The following is a 25,477-nucleotide window of genomic DNA, read 5'->3' on the forward strand; positions in this document are numbered from 1 at the left end:
AAATACAGGGTCTGCCTTTTCCTTAGAGCAGGCAAAAATGTGGATTGTAAAGGTAAAGAAGAGAGGTTTTATTCAGGTCTTGCCGCTTAGCTGTTGTATTAACTTAGTCAGCCACTTTTTCTAACCACGTTATGTTTCAGTTTGCACGCCTGCAATGTGTGCCAATAGAATTTCATCCTAGCCTCAAGACGGTTAACATTAGAGAGCCTGGAAAAACGTGGCCACTGTTTCTTGTTTCTCTCTTCGGCGTTATATTTTCACGTCGTTAGAGGATTTCCAGAACTTTAGCTGTTGCAAATGTGACATAAGGAAAATAGCTAAAAAGGAAAAGAAGAGATGCAAGAATTGAGACCTATAGAAAGCCCTCCAGCGAACTTCCGCCGGTGTCCAGCAGGGGACGCTGCAGGCGGGAGGCGGTAGAGACGCGACCGGAAGTCAGGCTGGCGGCTACAAGACGCCTTCCGCCTCCTCCTGCTTCCGGTGGCGGTGCAGGACTGTGGTGTCTTCCCGCAGTTGGCTACCTTGTCGTTGCCATGCCGCTGGAAAACCTAGAGGAAGAGGGTCTGCCCAAGAACCCCGACCTGCGCATCGCGCAGCTGCGCTTCCTGCTCAGCCTGCCCGAGCACCGCGGGAACGCGGCGGTGCGCGAGGAGCTGATGGCAGCCGTCCGGGAAAACAGTGAGGCCCGGGAGCGCCGAGTCAGCGGCCTAGGCCGGGGCGGTCCGGGTGGCCTGGCTGGGTGTCTCCCGTTGGGGCTTTTCGGGGAACCCTGGGGAGCCCTCCTGCCGCCGAGAGGGCCCTGCCTCCGTGGTTCGCTCCTGCCACGGGACAAGCCTCAGGTGCTGGTCCCAGCAAAGGCTCCGTGGCTCTGGTCCCGACAGTGTTGCGCTCCCTGTCAAGGGACAGTTGGGGGTCTATCCCTGACTGCTTTGGAACAGGAGCTGGACAGAGCAACCTGAGGATGTCCCTCCCTGCGGGCTTAGTAGAGATTCGCCCTCACGCGGGCCTCCCCCCTTCAACTCCTTAGCTGTGCTATCCCAGGCCCGTAGATGGTAGGCACCTGCTGGCTGACCTTTGGTGAGGTGGGACAGAGCAGGCTGACCCTGACCGTGCACGATTTATGGCTTTTAGATATGGCTCCTTATTATGAAGCCTTGTGCAAATCCCTCGACTGGCAGCTGGACGTGGATCTCCTCAGTAAAATGAAGAAGGCAAATGAAGAAGAGCTGAAACGCTTGGATGACGAGTTGGAGGATGCAGAGAAGAATCTGGGAGAGAGTGAAATTCGAGACGCGATGATGGCCAAAGCAGAGTACCTCTGTCAGATAGGTGACAAGGTCAGTAGAGACGCTCTCTCCTCTCTGGATAGGTGCTGAGGTCAGTGGAGATGTTCTCTTTTCTCTAGATAGGTGACAAGATCAGTAGAGACGCTCTCTTCTCTCTGGAAGTACAGACTGATTGATATTGGGTACTATCTCACTGCATAAATGAGCCTTTTTATTGTTGTTTCTTCGAGACAGCGTTTCTCTGTAGCTCAGGCTGTCTTGGAACTTGCTCTGTACACCAGGCTGGCCTCGAATTCTCAGAGATCTGCTTGTCTCTGCCTCCCAAGTTCTTAAAGGTTTGGGCCACCACCGCCTGGCAAACCTTTTTTGAAGGAAGGCTGATCATGTTTACAGGCACTGAGGAGTCCGTACAGTACATACATGATAATGTTGCAGTACCCTGTTCCTGCCCTGAACCGAAGCCAGGTGTATATTCTTGTTTCTGTGTCATTATAAGCAAGTGCACATGGAACTAGAGAGGTGGCTCGGTGGTTTAAGAGTGTGGACTGTTTTGTGGAGGATGTGAGCTCATTTCCTAGCACCCACATCAAGAGGTTCGCAACTCCAGACCCAAGGGCTCCAGAGGCACCTGCGCTCATGTGCACATACCCCTAAACAGACACAGACACATGCACATGCTTGAAAAGAATAAAAATGAATCTCCAAAACAAGTGCACAAACAGAGGGTTTACTCATTCCCTTTATAACATGGGGCCATTGGTAGTAGCTCACTTGGTTGGGAAGCATTTACTGTACATTTTAGAAGATGGACAATAAGGAGCTGGAGAGATGGCTCGGGTTGAGAGCATTGGTTGCTCTCACAGACGACCCAGATTCGTAAGCATCCACAGGACAGCTTACAGCCCTCCTTAATTCCAGTTCCGGAAATCCAACACTCTTTTCTGACCTCTGCTGGCATCAACCAGGCAAGCACGTTTACAGGTATAATACAACACTCATGCACATAGATCTAAAAGATTTAGTAATATTTTCCACTCTAGGGTCTAAGACATTAGATGTAGCCGTCTGACTTTTCTTACTCTCTACTTTGAGAGAAAAGCTCTTTTGTTTTGCAGTTACGCACATGTGTGTGTATGTCTTGTAGAGAATGGGTAGTAAACACTGTTTTTGTACTTGAGACCACAGTATGTCCCCGGAGTCCTCCTCATCCTGCCATCTGTCATCGCACTTGAGAGAACGTCTTCAACATTCTGGGTCACTGCTGCCATCCCCCGTGGAGCAGGCTGTCTGTTGTTGCAGGACACGCACGTTGTTTCAGCTGCCTTTGCTTTAGCTAGAAAAGCTGGTTTTTTTTTTTTTTTGTTTTGTTTTGTTTTGTTTTGTTTTAAACAAATTGCTGAGGTGAAAAACATGTTCCCATGTCTCCTTGTGATTATACGCCAGTGTTGCTATAGCATACTGATTAGTGAGGTGAAATTGCTGGGACGGTGAGCGTTTGTTTTCTTATGTATGGCCAGTCATTTTACATAGCTCTTGTATTGGGTTCACTCCTTAGTATTTAGATGTAGGATGACATGGTTCCGATATTTAAAAATAGTGTGAGCTCTTGGATATGATTTCTTGGTCTATATTCCTAGTCTGAGTAGTCACTATTTACTGCTCCTTCAGGTTTGTTTCTTTTTGTATAAAATAGGATGTGTTTCTACCTCATGCTGACTAAAGATAGAGGCAAAGGGTTTAGAATTGCACTAGCAAGGAAGGACTTAAATTATAAGTTGTTGGATTTAAAACTTTTTTTTTTCTTTTTTTCTTTCTCTTTTTTTATGTACCTGGAAGGACAACCGTGGGTGCTGGGAACCGAACTCTTATATTTTTGGTTGTGAGTCTAGCCTTTAACGGCTGAGCCATCTCTCCAGGCCAAAACATTTGTTTTTTAAGTTTAGGACTTGGTCATTGTAAAAATCTGGAAATATAGAAGCATTGAAAGTATTGTGAGTGTGGTTTGGTTTGAAAGAGTAATCTGTGTTCTATGTGATGTGAGATTTCAGAGAGTGATCTGTGTGATGTGAGATTTGAAGGTTTGGTTCAGGTCTTGAATTTCATCTAGAATATGGGTCGCATCAGGTAATTATGGTTGTGTGGTAATGCTACATTTCTTCTCTGTTGGTTCAGAGGCGTTCTCCCAAAAAGAAAGTTAGGTTTTATATTTTGACAGTTTCTACGTGTTTAATGAATGCAGTGGGTTTTCTTATTGTTTGCAAACTGATTTTTGTGATGTTTGGTTTGTTGCAGATGTGTTATGTTTGGTTTGTTGCAGATGTGTTAGTGGAGTCCCTCTAACATAGCCTCATTGTCCTTTTGGTGGACTCACATGCTTACCTTTATTTTTGATAGCAGATGGCATAAACTCTCCTCTATTTTAACTTTACTCTGCAAACTGGCAGTCATTGTTTCTCCCCAAATCCCCTGTTCCTAGTGAGGACTAGTACTGCAGACCCAGGGCTGGGTACTGGGTACACTGCTTTTATACATTTTATACGTTTATGAAGCATGACTAATAATAACTGAAACAAACTAGCTAGTCATGCTTTGAAAAACAAGTACAAATGTCTGATTTTATCAGTGTGTTGTAAAGAGCAGGATTATTTCAGTTCTTAGAGATGAAATTGTATATTCATGGATTCAGTGGTTTTAATCAGTGACACAAGTCTCTTCTTAAAATGATTGATAATTTATAGTGAAATTATTTTGAAGTAACATAATTGTTAAAGGCAGAAGCAGTGAGGCTATGGAAACAGATATCAGTGGTTTCCATGAGTTTGTTCTCAGAGTGCAGTGTACTGGGTGTTGTCTACATTTTGTCCAGCCGAAGGAACCCCTTGGTCCTTACTGCGAGTACAGCATTGGCCCTCCCTCTCCCTGTCTTCTCACTTCATCTCTCCTTCCTGTTTTCCTGACCACTCTTGCCTGGGAAATCTGGAAAGTTGATGGCATTGCTAAATTGTGTACTTTTCCCGCTTTGGTCTTGAATTTGACAGGAGGGAGCTTTGACAGCCTTTCGCAAGACGTACGATAAGACTGTGGCCCTGGGTCACCGACTAGATATCGTGTTTTATCTCCTAAGGATTGGCCTCTTTTATATGGATAACGACCTCATCACTCGAAACACAGAAAAAGCCAAAAGGTAATTTTAACGGGGTATAAGCATGGAGGTTATGGGCTGCTAATAAGTTGGTAGGCCTAAGCTTACCCATTTTGTTTTGTTTATAGTTGGGAGTTTGACTTACTTACTGAAATACTTAAATTAGAAGTTTTTTTTTTTTTCAAGAATTAACATTATCTGATTCTTTTGTCTTATTTGCTAGCCTAATTGAAGAAGGCGGGGACTGGGACAGGAGAAACAGGCTGAAAGTGTACCAAGGTCTGTACTGTGTGGCTATCCGTGACTTCAAGCAGGCTGCGGAGCTCTTTCTTGACACAGTTTCTACATTTACATCCTATGAGCTCATGGATTATAAGACGTTTGTGACTTACACCGTTTACGTCAGTATGATTGCCTTAGAAAGACCAGATCTTAGGGAAAAGGTAAAGAAAAAAACCATAATACCCTTTTAAAAATTGTTTGTTTTTTTTTTTTCACTGCAATTTCCAGGGAGAAAAATTGTTTCATGATTTCCTAATTTAAAAACACAGAAATGATTAAAATGTGTTTATTGTTTTTTGTTTTTGCTTTTTTTCATACCTAGGTCATTAAAGGAGCAGAGATTCTTGAAGTGCTGCACAGCCTCCCTGCAGTCCGGCAGTACCTGTTTGCTCTCTATGAGTGCCGCTATTCGGTTTTCTTCCAGTCATTAGGTAAGGATTGGTGATCTGTCTTCATCTGCTGGTCCTATGGATAAATAAACAAAACTGGGTTTTTCACATGTGAGAGATACAGGGTCTTCACTCGTTTTCTGCCTGTTTTGCTTAGTGGAATGTCAGCAACCTTGATGTGTTTTTGTCTGTCTCCATATGTAAGAATGATTGTGTGTGTATGCACATGTATGCCAAGGTGCAATGTGAAGGTCAGAGGACAGTTTTAGAGTTTCCTTCCCTTCCACCCTGTGGGCCCTGGGGATTGTCGATGTCTTTACTGCTCCGCTAGCTCGGTCTGACTTTTGCTTTTGTTTGTTTTTTTATTTTTCGAGACAGGGTTTCTCTGTAGCTTTGGAGTCTATCCTGGAACTAGCTCTTGTAGACCAGGCTGGTCTCGAACTCATAGAGATCCTCCTGCCTCTGCCTCCTGAGTGCTGGGATTAAAGGCGTGCGCCACCACTGCCCAGCTGAGTTTTGTATTTTTAAAGTGGTGTTTAAAATAATAGAAAAAGAATATATGACAAAGAGCTGTGTGGTTAGCAAAGCCTAAACTGTTTGTTGTCTGACCCTGTGACCTGGAAGTTTGTCTGACCTGACTGTACTCTTGAGCAGCAGAGCGAATGTGTGCAGATGGTTTACTCTTGGGTCTGTGGTGAAGATGTAGGGAATTCTGAATCTCTTGAGACTGAGATTAATCATCACTCCGTTCAAGGATCTTTTTTAAAAAAAAATTTATTTATTTATTTATTATGTATACAATATTCTTTCTGCATGTATGCCTGAAGGCCAGAAGAGGGCATCAGACCTCATTACAGATGGTTGTGAGCCACTGTGTGGTTGCTGGAAATTGAACTCAGAACCTTTGGAATAGCAGGCAATGCTCTTAATCCGCTGAGCCATCTCTCCAGCCCAAGGTTGTTTTTTTTGTTTTTTTTTTTTTTTTTGTAATAATGTAATAGCTAGGTCTGTGGATTGAAAACATAATCTGCATACAATTCTTGTGTTCTTTAACAACTAATTTACAGAGTCCCGTGTACACCAGTGTGCTTCTTTGGGTGACTGAACTCTTTCTTGGCTGTTTGGTTTGCTACTGATGGCTAAATTACTAAGATAATAAAGGCAACCTCCTCTGGTTGGAGCTGATTATTGACAATTGCTGCTGCTGTTTTGTAAAAAGTGTATTTTTCTTTTTTCTTTTTTTTAATTTATTTATTTATTAAAGATTTCTGCCTCCTCCCCACCGCCACCTCCCATTCCCCTCCCATCCCCCGATCAAGTCCCCTTCCCTCATCAGCTCAAAGAGCAATCAGTGTTCCCTGACCTGTGGGAAGTCCAAGGACCACCCACCTCCATCCAGGTCTAGTAAGGTGAGCATCCAAACTACCTAGGCTCCCACAAAGCCAGTACGTGCAGTAGGATCAAAAACCCATTGCCATTGTTCTTGAGTTCTCAGTAGTCCTCATTGTCCGCTATGTTCAGCAAGTCCGATTTTATCCCATGCTTTTTCAGACCCAGGCCAGCTGGCCTTAGTGGGTTCCCGATAGAACATCCCCATTGTCTCAGTGTGTGGGTGCACCCCTCGCGGTCCTGAGTTCCTTGCTTGTGCTCTCTCTCCTTCTGCTCCTGATTTGGACCTTGAGATTTCAGTCTGGTGCTCCAATGTGGGTCTCTGTCTCTGTCTCCTTTCATCACCTGATGAAGGTTAATATTCAGGAGGATGCATATATGTTTGTCTTTGGATTCACCTTCTTATTTAGCTTCTCTAAGATCGCAAATTATAGGCTCAATGACCTTTATTTATGGCTAGAAACCAAATATGAGTGAGTACATCCCATGTTCCTCTTTTTGGGTCTGGCTTACCTCACTCAGGATTAACGATCAAGGAAATGCAAATCAAGACAACTTTAAGATACCATCTTAACACCTGTCAGAATGGCTAAAATCAAAAACACCAATGATAGCCTTTGCTGGAGAGGTTGTGGAGAAAGGGGTACACTCATCCATTGCTAGTGGGAATGCAAACTTGTGCAACCACTCTGGAAAGCAGTGTGGCGGTTTCTCAGGAAATTCAGGATGAACCTACCCCTGGACCCAGCAATACCACTCGTGGGAATATACCCAAGAGAGGCCCTATCATACAAAAAAAGTATATGCTCAACTATGTTCATAGCAGCATTGTTTGTAATAGCCAGAACCTGGAAACAACCTAGATGCCCTTCAATGGAAGAATGGATGAAGAAAGTATGGAATATATACATATTAGAGTATTACTCAGCAGTAAAAAACAAGGACTTCTTGAATTTTGCATACAAATGGCTGGAAATAGAAAAGTGTATTTTTCTAGTGAAACGAAATTGATGAATTTGATAGTTTTTGGATGTACGGGCTTCCACCTCTCCCACTCCATTCTTACCCTGAAATGGGAAATGGAGTCCTCCAGGAGTGCGCTGTTGAAATCACAGTTGTGACTCCGAGCGTGGACCAAGTGCAGTGCTCAACCAAATGGAGCTCCTTAGAGCTTCTTGTTGTTGAAGGGCTTTTGGGGTGTACCCTGTGTCTACTGATAGATCTCTAAGGTCTCAACTTAGCCCTGTAAAGTAATCTTGCTTTGAACATGCAGGTAGCTGAGCTGTTGCACCCAGTTCCTTAGGTGATTGGGATCTGAGAGATGGAGTATTAATACACTTTGACTCCTCTGCCCCTAGAAAATCTGAGCCAATTTCTGTGCACATCACCTGTACTTCTCTCACAGTATTTTGAAAGAACACATGTCCACATTTTAGAAGACTAAAGGAGTGTGTACACGTCTTCGTGGCCTGCTCCCTCTCACCCTTCTCACTGGATGTAGGACAGACTTCATTTTTCAGTTTTGTTCACTTGGTTCCAGATGAACAGAACTTTGTTTTCTTTGGCTTCCTTTCAGTGACTAACTGCTTTTGGTGGCCCCTGCCTTGTCTCTGTCGTCTTTTAGGAACTTTATCTGGATCTGTGCTCTGCAGATTCCTGGTTGTAGTCCTGACCCCTCCTTGATAGATAGCTTTGCTTGTCTGATGGCACATCCACATGAATCTGTGCTCTGCAGATTCCTGGTTGTAGTCCTGACCCCTCCTTGATAGATAGCTTTGCTTGTCTGATGGCACATCCACATGAATAGAGTCACAGCATGTTCGAACCTCATTCTTTACTTCTAAAGAAATAACTGTTTAAAAGACTGCAGCCTAAATTACTGCTTTTCCTGGGATTTTCAGCTTGTTTACATCGAATCCCCTTGTTCATCTTGTCTCTACCCTCTTAAACTTCTGCAGCTTTTTCTTATTCGTCCTGCCTTGGCACTAGTGCTTACTAACACTGCTGTCTAGTAGTAATTTCTGTGAAGTTTCTCGGAGTTCTTTGCTATCTATTGCCCCGGCCGAGGGCTATGTAACCATGTGGCTAATGCCATTTTCTGTATATGACTTACTAATTTTGTATCATGTTTTAGGATCTAGAGCAGAAGAATTTAGTAAGATGATTTATATTCCTGTGGATTGCCCATTAATATCTCATGTACACTTTGGTCTTCAATTTTGTTATCAATTTACTGCTACGTAAGCCTCGTAGTTTATAATTTGTCCTTGGGCTGGAGAGATGGCTCAGTGGTTAAGAACACTGACTCCTCTTCCAGTGGACTCAGGTTCAGTTCCTAGCACCCACATGATGGCTCACAACTGTCTGCAACCCCAGTTACAGAAAACCCAGCAAACATACATAGAATAAAAAAATAAATTATTATAATTTGTCCTCAAACTTTACATTTCTGATAATAGGTTTTATTACTCTCTATTGCTTGTTTTGTGGTGTTGTAAAAATGTCGTTTTGGTTCTTGTCTCTCATCTATCATTATCCCTTCTTTAATTATAAATGAAACTACTTAATTTTGCTTCAGTACATGAAAAGTTCCGCAATGGAACACTTTTATGCTGTAATCTGGGTGTAGTTCCAGTAGGTCTGTCTTTGCTTCTGCCGTTGTTGGATGGTGAAGAACAGTGATCCATACTGGACTCAAAGCTGCTGGACGCCAGTTCCTTAGGTGAGAGGAAGAATTGTAATTTGTCATCTTATTTGTTGTAGCTATCGTGGAACAGGAAATGAAAAAGGATTGGCTTTTTGCACCACATTACCGATACTACGTAAGAGAAATGAGAATTCATGCGTACAGCCAGCTGCTGGAATCATATAGGTCATTAACCCTTGGCTATATGGCAGAAGCGTTTGGCGTGGGTGTGGAATTCATTGACCAGTAAGTTTAACAAATTTATGCATAAAAACTTTTTTAATGTGGTTTTCTACATTTTTTAAATTTACATTTCTTCCCTCAGTTTTACGAAGGAAAACAAAGCAAAGACTTTTTCTGAAGTATTGTTTTAACTTCTGCCCATGTGTGACTTCCTTGGGATACAGTTCCCAGGGAGATGAGAAAGTGCAAAGCGTGGGAAGTGCTTTGCTCGAGTCATTTCACCAGTTCCCCACGGCTGCAGAGGAGCGCTCTGCACTGCTCACAGTGCTGCCCAGACCTTCTTTTATATATTGTATTTAATGCCATTTCCTATGATACTGTTGGAGTTAAGTTGATGTCAGAATGTGGGACCAGAATCACTGATTGATCAGACTTTTAATGCACTGTAACAAACCTCAGAACAAGACAGCAGTACAGATTGCACAGTTGGGAAGTGCGTCAGATATGTCATGCCTGAAGAGGTAAAGTGTGCTGTGACTCAGAAATGTCAGACATGTGAAGATCTCCACATGTAGAAGAGGAAAAAGCAGGAACAGCTTTAAGATGGGAGCAAGTTGTAGCATAGCTAAGGTGTAGCAGTTGACTGTGGTCTTAGAGTTTAAGACCTGTGTGGTAGGGGACGCCATTGCGGTCCACGGTGGAAAGTGGTGCGCTTTGCATTTAAACCTGACTGTTCTCTTGTGTTGTATATATTTTTAAATTATAGTTTATTATAAAACCTAAAGATATTCTAAATTGTACAGTGAATTTTGTATTACACTTTCTGAAGACATAATAACTTCCAGGCAAGTTTCAGACGTCAACAGATGTTCGTAGGATCTGACTCCTACTTGTCTTGGGGTTTGCTTGTCTTCACTGAGATGTATAGACCCCTAAGTCACTCAGCCCCTGTTGAGAGGTTCACTCGTTAGCTTTTCAAATAACCCTTACAAGCATAGATGGGCAGTATCCACATTTTGCTTTTTTACTTCTGAATTATCCTGCTCTCAAGTCTAGGCTGGTCACCAACGCAGGCTGTGTCGGCTGGGTTTCTTGTGGGCTGGCGGGAGGAGTGGCTTGGGAGAGGCTCATGAGCACAGGGACGAGACCTGCTTTCTGGTTCTGTAGCCCACGGACTCATGAAAGCAATCCTGCTGCAGCATCCTGAAAGCTGGCGTTACAGTTGCTCCCCCTTTAGCCTTAAAGTCTGCACTAGAATAAGGGGACAGTGTGAGACTCAACACAGCAGCTCACAGGTGATTCACCGAAGCGACTGCGCCTTAAAGTGTGTAGTTCTCTGTAAATTGTGCTAAGAAATGGAGTCAAAGCAGGGTTTGTTGTTGTTTTTTCCCATTTGTGTTCTCAGACAGCATAAGCAAGAGTGGAAGAAACTAGATAGTGTTTGGAAAGAATAAGCTGTTTTTCCAGTACAGGTGGCTGTTGCATTTGGGGTCAGGGTTTGTTGGTTCTAGCAGTTTATTCCTGCCTGGTTTCCTCTGAGCACTGTACCTGTGGTATTTTATGTATATGTGGTAGCTGAAGCTTGAGGAGAATGAGATCTCACCTCTAAGACAGAATTCATTTCTTTTGATTGTTCTCTGAAACTAATGGTGGATTGTTTTCCTTTTTCTGAATCAGGGAACTGTCCAGGTTTATTGCTGCTGGAAGGCTACACTGCAAAATCGATAAAGTCAACGAAATAGTAGAAACCAACAGGTATTCCTATTATCCCATCATCTGTTATTGCTGATAATAGGGGAGTTTAAGTGCCTGTGTACGCAAGTAGGTCAGCTCTTGTTTGGACTCACGTGGCTGCTAAATAATTTATTGTTTTCCTTAACTTTATAGACCTGATAGCAAGAACTGGCAGTACCAAGAAACCATCAAGAAAGGAGACTTGCTGCTAAACAGGGTTCAGAAATTGTCCAGAGTAATTAACATGTAAAACTATTTAAAAATGTATTCTTACAGATGTTACTTGAAGCTTTCTTTCATAAATTTCTTCACTGTGTGCCCACTTCAATAGCATCAAATAAATACGCCATTGTTTCTTTATGTTGGATTTCTTTTCTTAAACATAAATGTCTTTATGGGTCCACCAATGCCAACTGAATTATTAATGAAAAATGTTTTTCAGCTTTTGCCTATCCGTGTGGTCCACAGTATAAAGGCTGTAGTCAGGTTTACTCACTGCAGCTCCGCCTTATTAGTAAATTAGGGAGGTGGCACAAGATGATCATCTCTTGATGCGAAATCTCTTAGTTTTAGATGCTCTTAACCACAACTCAACAGTGATTCCTACTTTAGATAAAATATAAAAACTTTTCTTGGCACAATCTTGTTTTAAAGAGTGTTGTCCCTCTCTAGGAAGCTGGCACGAACTAGACTCTAGAATATGACTTACCTGAACAGATGCTGTGGAAATATTAGCCACAATGAATCTTTTTTTTTTTTTTTAACTAGGAGCACAGTGATCATAAGGTAATCAAAATTCTGCCTTCTATGCTAGGGGGTTAGTGCTATGGAGAGAGATACAGAATATAAAAGGGATCTAGGTTGTGAAGGGAACTCTATTCTGTGAACTACATGAGTATAAGATTATGCAAATTGGTGCCTAAGGGGAGTAGGAGAGACAATGGGGACACTTTGAACAAAGGATGACCAGGTTGGACTTAAAGTGTTTTGCTCTGTCATAGTACATTCAGTTGGAATGCTCAACCAGGTAGAGTCAACAAGATTTGCTAAGAGTTAGGCAGGAAAACGGTCAAAAGAAGATCTCCTAAGTTAAAGAAGAACATTATCCTAGAGTATTGATGGAGGCAAATTATGTTTTTTTTTTTAAGATTATTTATTATGTATATAGTATTCTGCCTGCATGAATGCCTTCAGGCCAGAAGAGGGCACCCAATCTCATTACAAATGGTTGTGAGCCACCATGTGGTTGCTGAGAATTGAACTCAGGACCTCTGGAAGAGCAGCCTGTGCTCTTAACCTCTGAACTATTTCTCCAGTCCCTTTGTTTGGCTTTTCGAGACAGAGTTTCTCTGTGTAATAGCCCTGGAAGAGCTGTCCTGGAACTAGCTCTTATAGACCAGGCTAGCCTTGAACTCTACCTCTGCCTCCTGAGAGTGCTGGGATTAAAGGCGTGTGCCACCCACCACCGCCCAACCAAATTATGAGTTTTGCTATAGAAGGCAAGGGAGGAAGAAGGAGAGAAAGAGGTTTCTGGTGCTTTAAGAACACATCGATTCACAGAAATGACCTATTAATGTATTAATGAAAACACATAATCTCACCTGACTGAAAAGTAATAAAATTCAGCATTTCTCCATTTAAAATTCTGCATGAATTAATGGGATGGGAAATCAGAGACACACACTGTAAACAAGATTCTCCACGCCAAAATATTAGAAGTATGCACTTCAAAATCAGGACCATGTAGTCACGGTATGAAGTAGGGTAACATGGCCACACTTGAACTTGAAATGACTTCTTTTTCCTTCGAGACAGGGTTTCTCTGTAGCTTTGGTGACAGTCCTGGAACTAGCTCTTGTAGACCAGGCTAGCCTTGAACTCAGAGATCTGCCTGCCTCTGCCTCCCAAGTGCTGGGATTAAAGGCGTGTGCCACCATTGCCCAGCTAAAATGAGTTTCTTGGAGGTGCTTTGTAGTGGACGGGAAGGAGGCTTGTTGAATATGCCTCAAGTATTTAAAAATCAGAGCTAAGGATTTATAAAAGTGCTTATCATGATAACCTGATAATAAAATGCTTATTAACCTTTTGGTCAAGGTTAAGTATACAATCTATTTTAGTAATAAAAGAATTGAGTACAGCCTAAGAATGTAGCATGTTTCTCAGCCCTAAATGGAATGTCTCTAACAATTCCCTCACTCAGGGAACTCCTTTAGGAGAGCAGGGGGAGTGCAGGAGCCAAAGGGATGGAGGCCTCAGGATGAACACAGTGAAAGCTGGTGAGTGCAGGAGCCAAAGGGATGGAGGCCCTCAGGATGAACACAGTGAAAGCTAGGGACTGCAGGAGCCAAAGGGATGGAGGCCCTCAGGATGAACACAGTGAAAGCCAAAGGGATGGAGGCCCTCAGGATGAACACAGTGAAAGCCAAAGGGATGGAGGCCTCAGGATGAACACAGTGAAAGCTGGTGAAGTCGGACGCCTGGCATGCTCATGGTCTGCACAGGTTTGCATCAGGGCCTCTGCACACACTGTTGTCCCCAGTTCAGTGTTTTTATGGAGTTTGTGAGAGTGTGAACAAGTGGGTCTCTGGTTCTCGTGCCTTCTATTAGGCTTTTTCCTTCTGTTTTGTCTAATTCTGATGTGGGTGTTTCTGTTATAGCTTACAGTGGATCCAGGGAGGAGGGAATTGGAAGAGTAAGGGTAAGAAAAACCCTAATCAAGATATATTATATGAGGGGGAAAAAATCTATATTCAATAACAGGAGAAAGAGAATTCATCATGTTCTTTCAAATTAGTACTCTGTTTATTGGCTCAAAATAAAACCCTGAAATTAAAAATCACCCTTTTTCAACTTGCACTTGAAATTGACTTGGCCTGCTGTGATCACAACTATGGCTTTCAAGGATAGAGAGAGCCCTGCCCACATTCTTCCTTGCTTAACTTGTGCTCGGTGTTAACTTTTACCCAATAGTAACAATCCAACCTTCAAGCCCGGCAATGGTGGCGCACGCCTTTAATCCCAGCGCTCAGGAGGCAGAGGCAGGCGGATCTCTGTGAGTTTGAGACCAGCCTGGTCTATAGAGCTAGTTCCAGGACAGGCTCCAAAGTCACAGAGAAACCCTGTCTTGAAACCCCCCCCCCCAAAAAAAACAAAAAAAACAAAACAACAAAAAAAAACCCAAACCAATCCAACCTTCAGGGGAAGAGATCTGTCCGTTGAGAAAGAAACCCAGGTACGAAAGTAGAAGTGCTTTAAAATTATCCTGAGAACAATGTAAGAACGGTTCGCTGTAAATAACTCAGCATTGTGATTATTTGCTTCACAATTTGCATATGATTTATAATACAAGATTGGAGGCCCTGTTATATAAAGATTAATTACAAATTCCAATTGTCAGCTTTGAGCTGAAAGGAAAATCAGAATTCAACATCTTTCTTTAAAAATTTTTATTTACATGTATGTGTGTCTGCGTGATGAGTGTGTGTCTGTGTGATGAGTGTCTGCGTGATGAGTGTGTGTCTGCGTGATGAGTGTGTGTATGATGAGTGTGTGTCTGTGATGAATGTGTGTCTGCGTGATGAGTGTGTCTGTGATGAGTGTGTCTGTGATGAGTGTGTGTGATGAGTGTGTGTCTGTGTGATGAGTGTATGCCACATGTGGGTTGTCCTCAAGAAGCCAGGAATTGTTGGAGTCACCTGGAATTGGGGGTACAGGAAGTCTACGTTTTGGGAACTGAACTGGGGTCCTCTGAAGAGTGGCAATGCTCTTAACCCTGGCAGTGCTATTTCTAGCTCCCAGCATCTCTGAAATACGGCTATAAGACATAGGAGAAGAACCAGCTCTACTGCACAGCTCACTTTAGTGCCAGTTCTAAGCCCAGCTCCCCGTGTCCTGGCAGTCTGTATGCCCAGGGAAATCACGTGGTTCTGTTTTGTCACCTATAGAAAGCGGCTATAATCGTGCTCCTCATTAGCTTTACTTTACGCTAAAGCCTCAAAGTCAGATACATGTAGAAACATGCTTCTATGAAAGACGCTAACAGGCCACTATGCTGGCATGTTTCTGAACTGAGTCATCTGGACCAGCGTCATGAGACTGACCAAGTTTCAGACTTCAAGTTTGCAGCAAATGTAAACTTGTTATTAAGGTCAGACTTCACAGACTAGTCATTTCTAGCTTTGATAGTCTGTCTTTTGGTCTTGATTTTAAAACATGCCACCACTGATGGGCATTTCCTAGCTCATGTCCCTGTGGAACACTAACTGAGAAGGCAAGGGAGGCTTCCTCCGGGTGCCACCAAGTAGCACTGGGCCCCTAAGATACACCCTAAGAAAAAATGTGTGGCCACCATCTAAACACTGGTGTTTTCAAGCAACCATGCCTAGTTGCACTAAGTCTGGATGCACTATTGTTGCCTGTATTCCTTATGCCCAGATTCTATGCAATATGATGGCCCGTTCTGGCAGATGAGTTTGATTGCAATGTCCTGCACTACAAATTCAGCCGCCTGTATCAGAAACATTGAGCCACATAATTCTTTTTTTTTTTTTTTTTTTTTTTTTTGGTTTTCGAGACAGGGTTTCTCTGTGGTTTTGGAGCCTGTCCTGGAACTAGCTCTTGTAGACCAGGCTGGTCTCAAACTCACAAAGATTCGCCTGCCTCTGCCTCCCGAGTGCTGGGATTAAAGGCGTGCGCCACCACTGCCCGGCAAGCCACTAATTCTTTTTTTTTTTTTTAAAGATTTATTTATTTATTATGTATACAACATTCTGCCTCGATGTATGCCCGCACGCCAGAGGAGGGCGCCAGATCTCAGTACAGATGGTTGTGAGCCACCATGTGGTTGCTGGGAATTGAACTCAGGACCTCTGGAAGAGCAGCCAGTGCTCTTAACCTCTGAGCCATCTCTCCAGCCCCCAAGCCACTAATTCTTAACTCACTTATGGTGACTTTAATTTATAGAGCTCGCTTTTTCTGACTTAGTTAAGGGTCCTTCACAAAGTAGAAAAGGAGGAAAAGCAAATCACATAAATTGGTACAGACCTGAAACAATGTATTTTCTAATTCTAGTCAATGTTGAATATGTGGCATATATATTAAAGCATGGTTTTTAAAAGCAAAATAATACACCACACACAATAATAGCCTGTTTTACTCAGGCACATTCACACGCCCATGATAGACAACAACCCCACTTCTATTTTACACTCACGTCAGACAGCAGGCACCTGAGCATTAATCTGAATTTCTTATTGGCAACTTCATTCTGTCATGCATTGCCTTCTCTGTACTAGGTTGCTTATCAATTGGTAGGTTTGGCCAATCTAGAGATCTGACGAATATAACTAGACCTCAAGGTCTCTGGAAGGTTTCCAGAATTACCTCTCCTGCATTGGCAGTTTAGAGACCCAGGAGTGCTTCCCTGCAACAGCCTTTGAGTTCAGACTGGCCCCAGGAGGAGTCCATCCGGCCCTTCCTGTGCCACCCCCTCCGTTTTCTCTCAGTAGTTACTGGAGGGGACTGAAGTGATGGATATTTTTAAGTCAAAGTGTTAATAGTGTTTGAGTCTCCTCCTCTTGAAAAATTATACTTTGATGGGAACCATGAGACTAAGAGATTCTTTAAGTGTCCATTTTGGTCCATGAGCTTTGGCTATATAATGAGGGTAACAAGGACACTAGCTTTATAAGATCAAAGTCTTAAACTGCTTACAGCAATAAGATCATCAAAACCTTAGAAGAAAGAGACTGGAAAGAATGAAGGTTTTTGTTATTTTTGTTGTTGTTACTTTGTGTAAGAGAGCACATGTATGTAGCATGCTGTGGTGCGTGTGCGGTTAGTAGGTAACCTGGAGGAGTCTTATTTACGATGTGTATTATGGGGATCAAAGGTCTTCACGTTTGGCAGCAAGTGTCTGTACCTACTGAGCCACCTTGCTGCCCTGGGGACAGTCTTTGATTAGGAATTGGGAAGAGTGAACACGTGTGACTAAGAGCCCTACAATACAGGAAACAGGGAAGTCAGTCCAGGATGCCCTTGATTAGTGGCTAGAAGCACAGACCCAGGAAGTATCTCTCGGGCTTTAGTGGTTACCTCTAAGTCAGTGTGAACATGCTCCTTACGTTCCTGAGGACAAAGGCTTATGACAGTCAGCAGTGGGAACTCCGTCAGCACCTCCTGTCCAGCAAATTTCATAAATAATCTCCCACAATTTTCACACCTTTGTCCTGTTAGCTCCTTGGCAGGAAGCATTTCTGCCAGTGAAGTCCCATGTGCTGAAACCCCAAAGCTGCTATCTGATCCTCAAGACCGTTTCTGGACACACAGTGAAAGGAGTGACATCTGCCATTCCATCAACTAACCAACCAGAGGAATAACTGACAGCTCACAAGGCAGAGAGGGGTGGGCCCAGTTTGGCTAGTTCGTGTTTTCAAATGAGTTGCTTCCTTTATTTTAAGCAACAACAAAAAAATTTAGGAAGACTTTCTATCTATACAATTATGTAGTCATGAATAAAACTAAAGTGGCCTTGTAGGCTGTATCAAAGAAGAGACGACATGAGTTCCAGATTTAAAAGCTTCCTCGCAGTAAAAACCTAACAAACTCAGCTACATGCATCAGATTCATAATGAGCAGATCGAAGCACTGTTTCCGTATGCCTGACGTCTGCATTTCTTTCCCATCTCCTTCGGGATGCTGCTCATCTGAGGGGAAGCTTTCTGCCCAAGAAGGGGACACTGAGGTCTCTGGAGGATTCAGCCTGCACTGGAGAAAGGCTGAAGTAAAGGATGTGTGATGTAAAGCTTGGGAGAGGTGCTACAGTGGGGCTTAGTACCACAAGGATGCAGCCAACCTCGATTGACAAGTCCTAATTTTATTGCCCATTTAATGACATGTTTGTTCAACAAACTTAATTTCTCATAAAGCAAAGCACAACTTTTTCTTATAAATAGTATAAATTATTTTATTTACAGAAACTTGTTACAAAACAAATAGACTATATATTTTCTCTTTTAAATATCCAAAGTAATTTTCTATCCCTTGACATTTGTTCATTTCTATACAGCAGCCAACAAAGTCCAGCTGAGATGCTCTTGATTATGTGTACACATTTATCAAACTATTCACACATGGTAACACAGGAGATTGCTTTCAGAACCAAGCTAAAAAAAAAAAAAAAAGCAAAATTCTTTCAAGGCCCTGCATTCACACTGACAATATGTAGTGCTCACTCAGTGATCTGAAAAGGTAAAATGTCTTACAATAAGATGTAAGCGTTATTTTCTTTTAAACAATGAAACTTTTAACAATCATTTTTTCAAAGCCCAACTTTTCCCCAACCCAGGACAGAATGGAGACGTTAAGAAATCCCTTGGCAACAGAACTCTTACAGGAAGACAGCTGCCTAAGTTACATTGTTTTTCAAATTAAACATTTTTTTTCAATGTTCTCAGAGGTACTTCTTGTATTTTTTTTTAATACAAAATATTTTAAATATCCTATCTTAAACTCTGTATTTCATGAGTGACTAACCAAACAGCTGCTGGCAGACAATGATTTATAACCCTTGGTGGCACTGGGTTAAATTACTGTGAACCAAAATGTCTTAATTTTAAAATACCTTATAAAAATTACCAGCCTTGATGGCTTTTAACTTCTCCCCTAAAACTTTAGAAATAATATTTAGGTGGGAAAAGCAAACTCCAGAAGTTCAACTCAGCTTTCAAGTCTTTAAAGAAAATCTGTCTGAGCTGAAACTAGGTTCAGGCACTTTCAGCTTTGTTTTGTTGTTTCACCCATTAATTTAAACCATATCACATACTAATAACACAGGTGTGCTCAGAGTGTCATTACACACACACGCACACACACGCACGCACGCACACACACACGCACGCACGCACGCACACACACAGGACTAAAAGGAAAGCAGTGTGCCACTTAGTTCCATGTAGTCTATCTGGCAATCAGGCAACTGAGAGAAGCTACGCCCACTTCATCTGTATTAAACCACTCCCGAGACACTGAAAGGGACAGAGACTTTCACAGAACAGAGGCATCCCTTAACTAAGAGGCAGGTTCTAAACTATTGGCTTGGCAGTGAACCACTTCAAATTATAAAAAGGTATTTATTTTTATTAATTAATAAATAAATACTAGATGATCTCAATTGTACCAAAACAGGATATCAGAAAAAAAGACCTGTGCAAAAATACATATTTAAATATGTACAATTCATTTTTAACAAAATATGTCTTCTGAAATAGGGATACTTCCATATTTATAATAGAACAAGAAATTCCAAAATAAAGATACAAAAGTAGTTTTTTTTTTATAATTCTTTGTTCAGCATTGCAGCACTTTATTTTTGCAGTTTAAGAAAACGGCAGAAGCTGTCATGAATTCTATTGGAAAGAATATAAAAATTATCTTGGTTTTAAATTGACACCAAAGTCTGTCTAGAAACAATCCAAGTACTGCAAATTTGGTTTTTGCAAGTTAATCTAATTAAAAAAAATATTTGTACTCCCATATTTTAAATGGTCTTAATTGTTCATTATCATAAAAAGTAGTTGTCAGAGAAAATAAAAGATCTGAACAGTCTAAACTTTAGTAGCACTGTTTAGAATATGTCTGTTTGTGACAGGCAGAATCCAAAATGGCTTTTCCTAATGCCGAGGCTCTGTGTGTTACCCGGAGATATAATGAAGTTCAATTAAAACCCCAGTCTAAGAAATCAAGTTGTAACACTAATCTAAGCCTCTACTTTATTCTGAATAAGCTTCCTATTGTGGCTCCTATTCACATCTTTCGGAACAACATGACCTGTCTACAAATTCCATCACTAAAAGCAACTTAATTTATAACCCTCAAGTCCCCGTGGCTCTGAGAATAAATCCTACCCACACCCATTGCACTTGTCGCCAAGTAGTTACTATGTAACCGGTTCCCTCTCCCCTCCTTCCCCACCACCCAGGTGGATGGGACAGCCGAGTGCTCCCTCCACCCATGGTCCCTGCTCATAGCTCTCTCCCAGCATCTTCTTAAAACCATTCACTGACTGAATGCATAAGTAAGATTCTGTTTTCCCTCCCTTAAAAATTCAACATTAGTTAAAGTATCTGCATAAAGTCTCTGTGTTCTCACAGAATAAGGGTAAGTGTAGCAATTCACATTATTAGGCTGGTAACCGAGTGTTTATCCATTCTACCTGCTGTTGACTGAAATTCCCTGAAACTCAAGTTTGTAACCTAAGAATTGTGGGGGAGAGGATGCACTGCCTGGGCTCTGCCCAGCCACAGCCAGGACAAGGGTAGGAGCCTTGGGGACTGTACTCTTTTGGCCACTCTACTGTACTCTCCTAAGCCAGAGGACTTGGCTGTCTGTGCAGGAGCTGTGGTACTGGCCCCAGATCATCCCCACATTCACCGGTAGACAACTTTTCAAGCAACGTCTTAACATATTAAATATTCTTTGGGAGTGGGGTACTGAACAATCTTAATAGGGCTTTACACCTCACTGAAGGAAGATGGCTGTCACTATCACGAGAAAGGAGGGTGTGCATGAGTAAACCTAGTGACCCTCACAGAGCTGCTCCCCTCCATGGCACACACAAGGCTCTCTGACCACCCCTTTCTTGGGGGTCCACTCCTCAGCCGACCCACATCCAGATAAACATCTCTAGTGGCCTGAAGGGGGCTGTGACAGACACAATGACACAGTCCTGAAAGCGGGAACTTACACGAAAGGGGAGTAATGCCTGGGAAATATTTAAGGACATCATAGTAACTTTAAAAAGGCAAATCTTAAAAAGCAGACTGAGCGAGATGATCAGTCCACCCTGACACACGGTCATTAACAAGAGAAGTCCGTCTCTTTGGAAACTCTGCAAGGTTTGCCCCACTTCATGATTTTCCCCTCCCCATATCCAGTGTCCCAACTGCTTTTTATCACCAGACTCGTTTTCCTTCTGCTCCATCTTCCTTGTCTTCTTTCTTCCTTTCTTTTTTCGCACATATGTTTGCACCATGAAAACTAAGATTCTGAGATACTTTCAACTTAATATCTGGTTATGAGCAGCTTCAAACCAGGTCTTAAGTTTGGAGAACTCGATGAGCTTCTTATCCCACATGACTTGGAGAGGGTCTGGCTGGCCACTATGTCATGATGCACTCACCAACATCAGTATTCTGTTCCTGAACATTGCTATAAAAATATCTAAAGTCAGATATCCTCTAGGAGGCCAGTCAGGATCAACTCCCTCCCCTTTCTTTGGAAGGCCTCCAGTCTCCAGCAAAGGTGCCTACCTGCTGGAGAGTGACCTACAGGTGAGCATGTGTTCAAAAACAATTCTGGCAAAGAAAGGAGGAGGAGAAGAGCCTACAGTAACGCTCTTGCTAAAACATTCTTTTGCCCAGCCAATTACTTCAAGAGTGGCTCCATGATATGCTGCAAGTTAAAAACAAAAACAAAAACAAAACACAAACAAAAACTTCTCACAGATTGGTAGCAAGCAGTCCAGACCACTGTAACACTGACAAAGCAATCCGGTGGCTGGACTCGATCCAGTGTCCTTTAGGAGTTCTCACTGCTACAGACAAAGCTTCAGGAAATCCTTGTCACCCTGGAGCCCACAGGGGTCAGAGAGAGACTCAAAGGCATCGTGGGGTCCAGAGTGCTGAGGAGAGGTGTGGCTTGTCTTCACAAAGGTCTGCGGTATTCTTTCCAGTGGTACTGTCAGCTGTCAGGGGCGTGCCTTTGGCTTTCAAAAAGAGGGGGTGAAAAAATACATAAGTAAGTGGCTAAAGGCTGTGCTCCCAAAGTCTACACTAGGATACCCCACACTAAAGTTCCACTGATCTGCTTGGGCCAGGGAGAGCCATCACAGGGCCAGCTTCAAGATTTGCAAAGACTGACTTCAGAGAACCGGCAACAAGAGGCAGCTGCCTGGGTTTCCAGCGCTCATGTTTGCCTTCTGGTCTAAGTGTTTTCAAATTTGTGACCTTGAAGCCATTCTAGGCTGTGAACCAAGCTAGATGTGCTAACACACAGGTGTGGTAGCTTGCACCAAGGCACTGCCCACACACAGGGAGGAAACTCTGTCCTTCCCATGGGGTAAAAAGGGTCGAGCGGCCATGAACAGACTGGGGTGGGGGCTACTCATTGCCATGTCTTGGGCTTCCCATATCACTTCTGTGTTCACAGATGTCAGCCCATGCAACAGGATTTTAACAGCCTTCTCCATAAGAAACAGCAAGCCGGGGTTTCTACTTTTCTACAGACAGAGCTTGTTTTCAGACACGGTCTCTCTGTGTGGTCCTGGCTGTCCTAGAACAGGCTGGCCTTGAATGCAGAGAACTACCTGCCTCTGCCTCCAAGTGATGGGATTTAAGACGTGTCACCATGCCTGCTTTCAGGGATAGATAGCATTGTTTCAAGTGCTTTTAAGTCATGTGTTTCTCTGAGATTCTTATACAGCTGTAGATCCCTCCCAGCCAGAGAAAACACTCTGTAAGGTTTATATAACATCCTCTGACTGTAAGCCACGGGGACCCCAGGATTTGTGAAGTATAATTAAAAATAAAAGACAAAAGCATCTTCAACACAGAAAGTCTTCCTATAACATCCAAACTTGGACTATCTGGGTCTTCCCAGCCCCATGGGGTAAAGAAAGGGCAGGGGGAAAGCTGGCAGATCATAATCCAAACTGTCCAACAGATACGTAGGCACTTTTTTTTTTTTTTGCGTAGCTCTGCAATATCTCTTTAAACGGGTGACAAGGTAGGGAGCAGCTGCTCCACGTTGGCGGGACCATATTCCACTCCCAGATCTTCCACAGTCACTGCCAGTCCCTGCTGCCTCCAGCGCCCACTGCTACCTTCACCTCTCCCATTGGTTTCCTGTGGCTAAGAGGAAGGTCGACACAAGTCTAATGTTCTAACTGAAGATGGTGTGCAGGCTCTAAGCTACAAATGTAGGGACCTCAGCCCACAGGAAGTTTTGAGGGTGATCCTATTATTTCTTGCTGTGTTTGTACTTCTGCTACATGAATCATAACTATATGAATAACCACAACATAAGCAAAGCAAAGCTCACATTTGCCCAAGTATCTCTACCCCAAAAGGCTGAACTCACGCAGCTACTTGGAATTTAAGTAGCTACTTCCCCCGTTCATTTTGGCATTGTCAACTCACACAAATATTGCAGAAAAGAAAATTACTATAGTAAATGGCTTAGCATTTTCTGAAAAAGCCCTAAGCACTTAGGTTCTGAGGATGAGGGAAAGGGGAAATAACATAAAAGAGAGCCTCACTTTTTAAGTCAGGGCTCTGGGGTGCTGCTGCTGCAATTCCTGTTCGTAAGCAAGGAGAGAAGATATCCTGATGAATGGAATAACAGGATGAGAGATGAGCTGAAGTTAGGGCAAAAGAAGCTGGAAGAAAGAACTCCATGAAAGACAGTTGGAAAAACAAACAAGAAAGCTGGGGAACAGACAAGATACAGCGCAAGCAAGTCACGACTACTAGGAACCCAGTGAGTCCCCTCCTACTGATGGGATGCACAATAACAACACATGTCTTCTTAAGGTATGCCTTGGAACAAGGCTCAATCCTCAACCTTATTTCCCATCTCCCTTGAAAATAGCAAGGAGAAAATGTGGGTGCAATTAACCAGATATCTAAAACTGTTCAACATAAAACAGTTCAAGCTTTTTTTTTTCTTTTTTTTTTTTTAGGTTTAAAGTAGTTGCTTACTAGAATCAGGTTGATTTCAGCCTGGCTTTCTTCACGGGAACACATTAGAGTCACTACACAGACTGAAAATGCTCCCCACTTGCTTCGCTAACAGAATCAGGATACCAGCTCTATGCCTTTGCAAAGGGCACCCCTTCAACATTGCTGTCATGCCTGATGCTCTCTTCAGGCCTAGATGCTAAATGCATGTTTGGTTCTATTCAGTAACATCTCTGAAAGGCATAAGACATTCTGTAGAGATGTTTCCCTTCAGATAGACACGGACTTCCCTTTGTTAAAGACGACTATGAAAGCAGGGCATCCACTATAGGCAAACAAACCAACCCAACACCCAACCAGTTTTCAGAGTGGACAAAGGACCCCAAAAAAGAGGCAACAGAAACACTAGGAGATCAGAGTCCACTTCCTACCTGATGAAGGAGGGAACTGTTCGTCAGTCCTTGGGCCCCTGGGATGGTGCCTGTGTGTTTCATGTGGACGTTGTTCATGGCTGGCAATTTGGCAACCTTTGTAGGTTTGCTACCACTGTTGCAGACATTGCTAGAGCCCGGAGAGCACTTTCTTTTCTTTCCTATGAGTTTGTCTAGAGGAGTGTGTGAGTGTGCAAAGCTGCCCTGTGAGCTGACAGGCAGTTCACTGGACTGATGGATGAAGGGCCCGAGAGAAAGAGTGGAGTCACTGCTGTTCACCATCACACTCATCCTCTTGATGGGTTCCGCGGGACTCACGCCAGGAGGAGCCCTTCCTGCTGGCTCATGCCGCAGGCTGGCCGAGTCGGCTCTACTTGTCACACAGCTGAGGCTGAGGCTGTGGGAGGATGCTGCCGGTGACAGGTATGGAGTCCCAGAGTGTGCCACACAGTTTTTCCTGAAAGAGTCCACGGAATGAGAAGAGGAGGAGGAGGATGACGAGGAGGAGGAAGAATGAACTAACAGCGGGGAACTGCTTTTGCGTTTCTTTCCTGAGCCACCACTGGCACTGCTACTGGCACCGTGACAGTTAATGCTGTTACCAGAAGACTCCTTGGGCCTTACAGACTTGCTAGGTTTCAATTTCTGAGGTTTTTTGGACAGAGGGGAGGAGGGGACTGAAGAGAGGCCGGAGGGTGTGGAGGGGGATGAGGATGAAGCAGAGACTTGTCTGGATTGCATACTGCACACAGGATCCATTGCCCCAGAAACAGCAGGCTGTGCATTCAGAGTGGTTCCATGAGCTGGTACCAATTTGCTATTTGGGGAGATGCAGGTGGACGACAGCAGAACTGGGGATGCAGAGACAGTGGTTGCTGCAAAATAGCAGATCCCACCTTGGGATGTCGGCACAGAATTTGTCCGGTGAGGAATACGGGCAGAAACAGTTGATGTGGTACAGGGCACTGGTGGGATTTTCCTGTAAAAAGGAGATACCACTGTTGAAAATGACCATAGCTAACCATGAACACTTATCATACTATTACTGGCCATGGATGGTTATAGATAGGCATCCCTTTATCACATACTCTGATCACAAAGATCAATTCAAAACACAAACCAAATCCTGATATATCTTTCCTTCCAACTCTTGATGCTTCCCGGGGTCCTGGAAACACTGTGCACGCCTCTCCCCTGCCACAACTCTGGTGGCTTCAGGCT

General features: G+C 43.2%; 2 protein-coding genes across 6 annotated transcripts in view; one reads left to right on the forward strand and one right to left on the reverse strand.

Annotated features, from left to right (window-relative positions):
- The first annotated feature begins 459 nt into the window (after positions 1-459).
- Psmd6 (proteasome 26S subunit, non-ATPase 6) lies at positions 460-11,451 on the forward strand. The gene is made up of 8 exons (XM_041662733.1): positions 460-678; positions 1,132-1,337; positions 4,325-4,470; positions 4,652-4,871; positions 5,033-5,141; positions 9,252-9,420; positions 11,035-11,112; positions 11,245-11,451. The coding sequence occupies exons 1-8, from the start codon at positions 534-536 to the stop codon at positions 11,339-11,341; spliced, it is 1,170 nt and encodes a 389-aa protein (XP_041518667.1). The 5' UTR covers positions 460-533; the 3' UTR covers positions 11,342-11,451.
- A 6,588-nt stretch (positions 11,452-18,039) lies between these two features.
- Positions 18,040-25,477, reverse strand: part of Atxn7 (ataxin 7) — a 154,212-nt gene continuing 146,774 nt past the window's right edge. For 3 of the 5 annotated variants that reach the window (XM_041662302.1, XM_041662304.1, XM_041662303.1), the window contains 3 exons: positions 24,257-25,235; positions 23,405-23,471; positions 18,040-21,853 (listed from right to left, as the gene is read on the reverse strand). In XM_041662302.1, coding sequence (XP_041518236.1) covers positions 21,744-21,853; positions 23,405-23,471; positions 24,257-25,235 — 1,156 coding nt within the window. In that variant the 3' untranslated portion in view covers positions 18,040-21,743. The remainder of the gene's footprint in view (positions 21,854-23,404; positions 23,472-24,256; positions 25,236-25,477) is intronic. The other 2 variants (XM_041662305.1, XM_041662306.1) reach the window with 2 other exon arrangements.

The sequence above is a fragment of the Microtus oregoni genome, unplaced genomic scaffold (assembly GCF_018167655.1).
Source record: "Microtus oregoni isolate MIOR12 unplaced genomic scaffold, Mior012 000013F_ref0000133, whole genome shotgun sequence".
NCBI lineage: Eukaryota > Metazoa > Chordata > Mammalia > Rodentia > Cricetidae > Microtus > Microtus oregoni.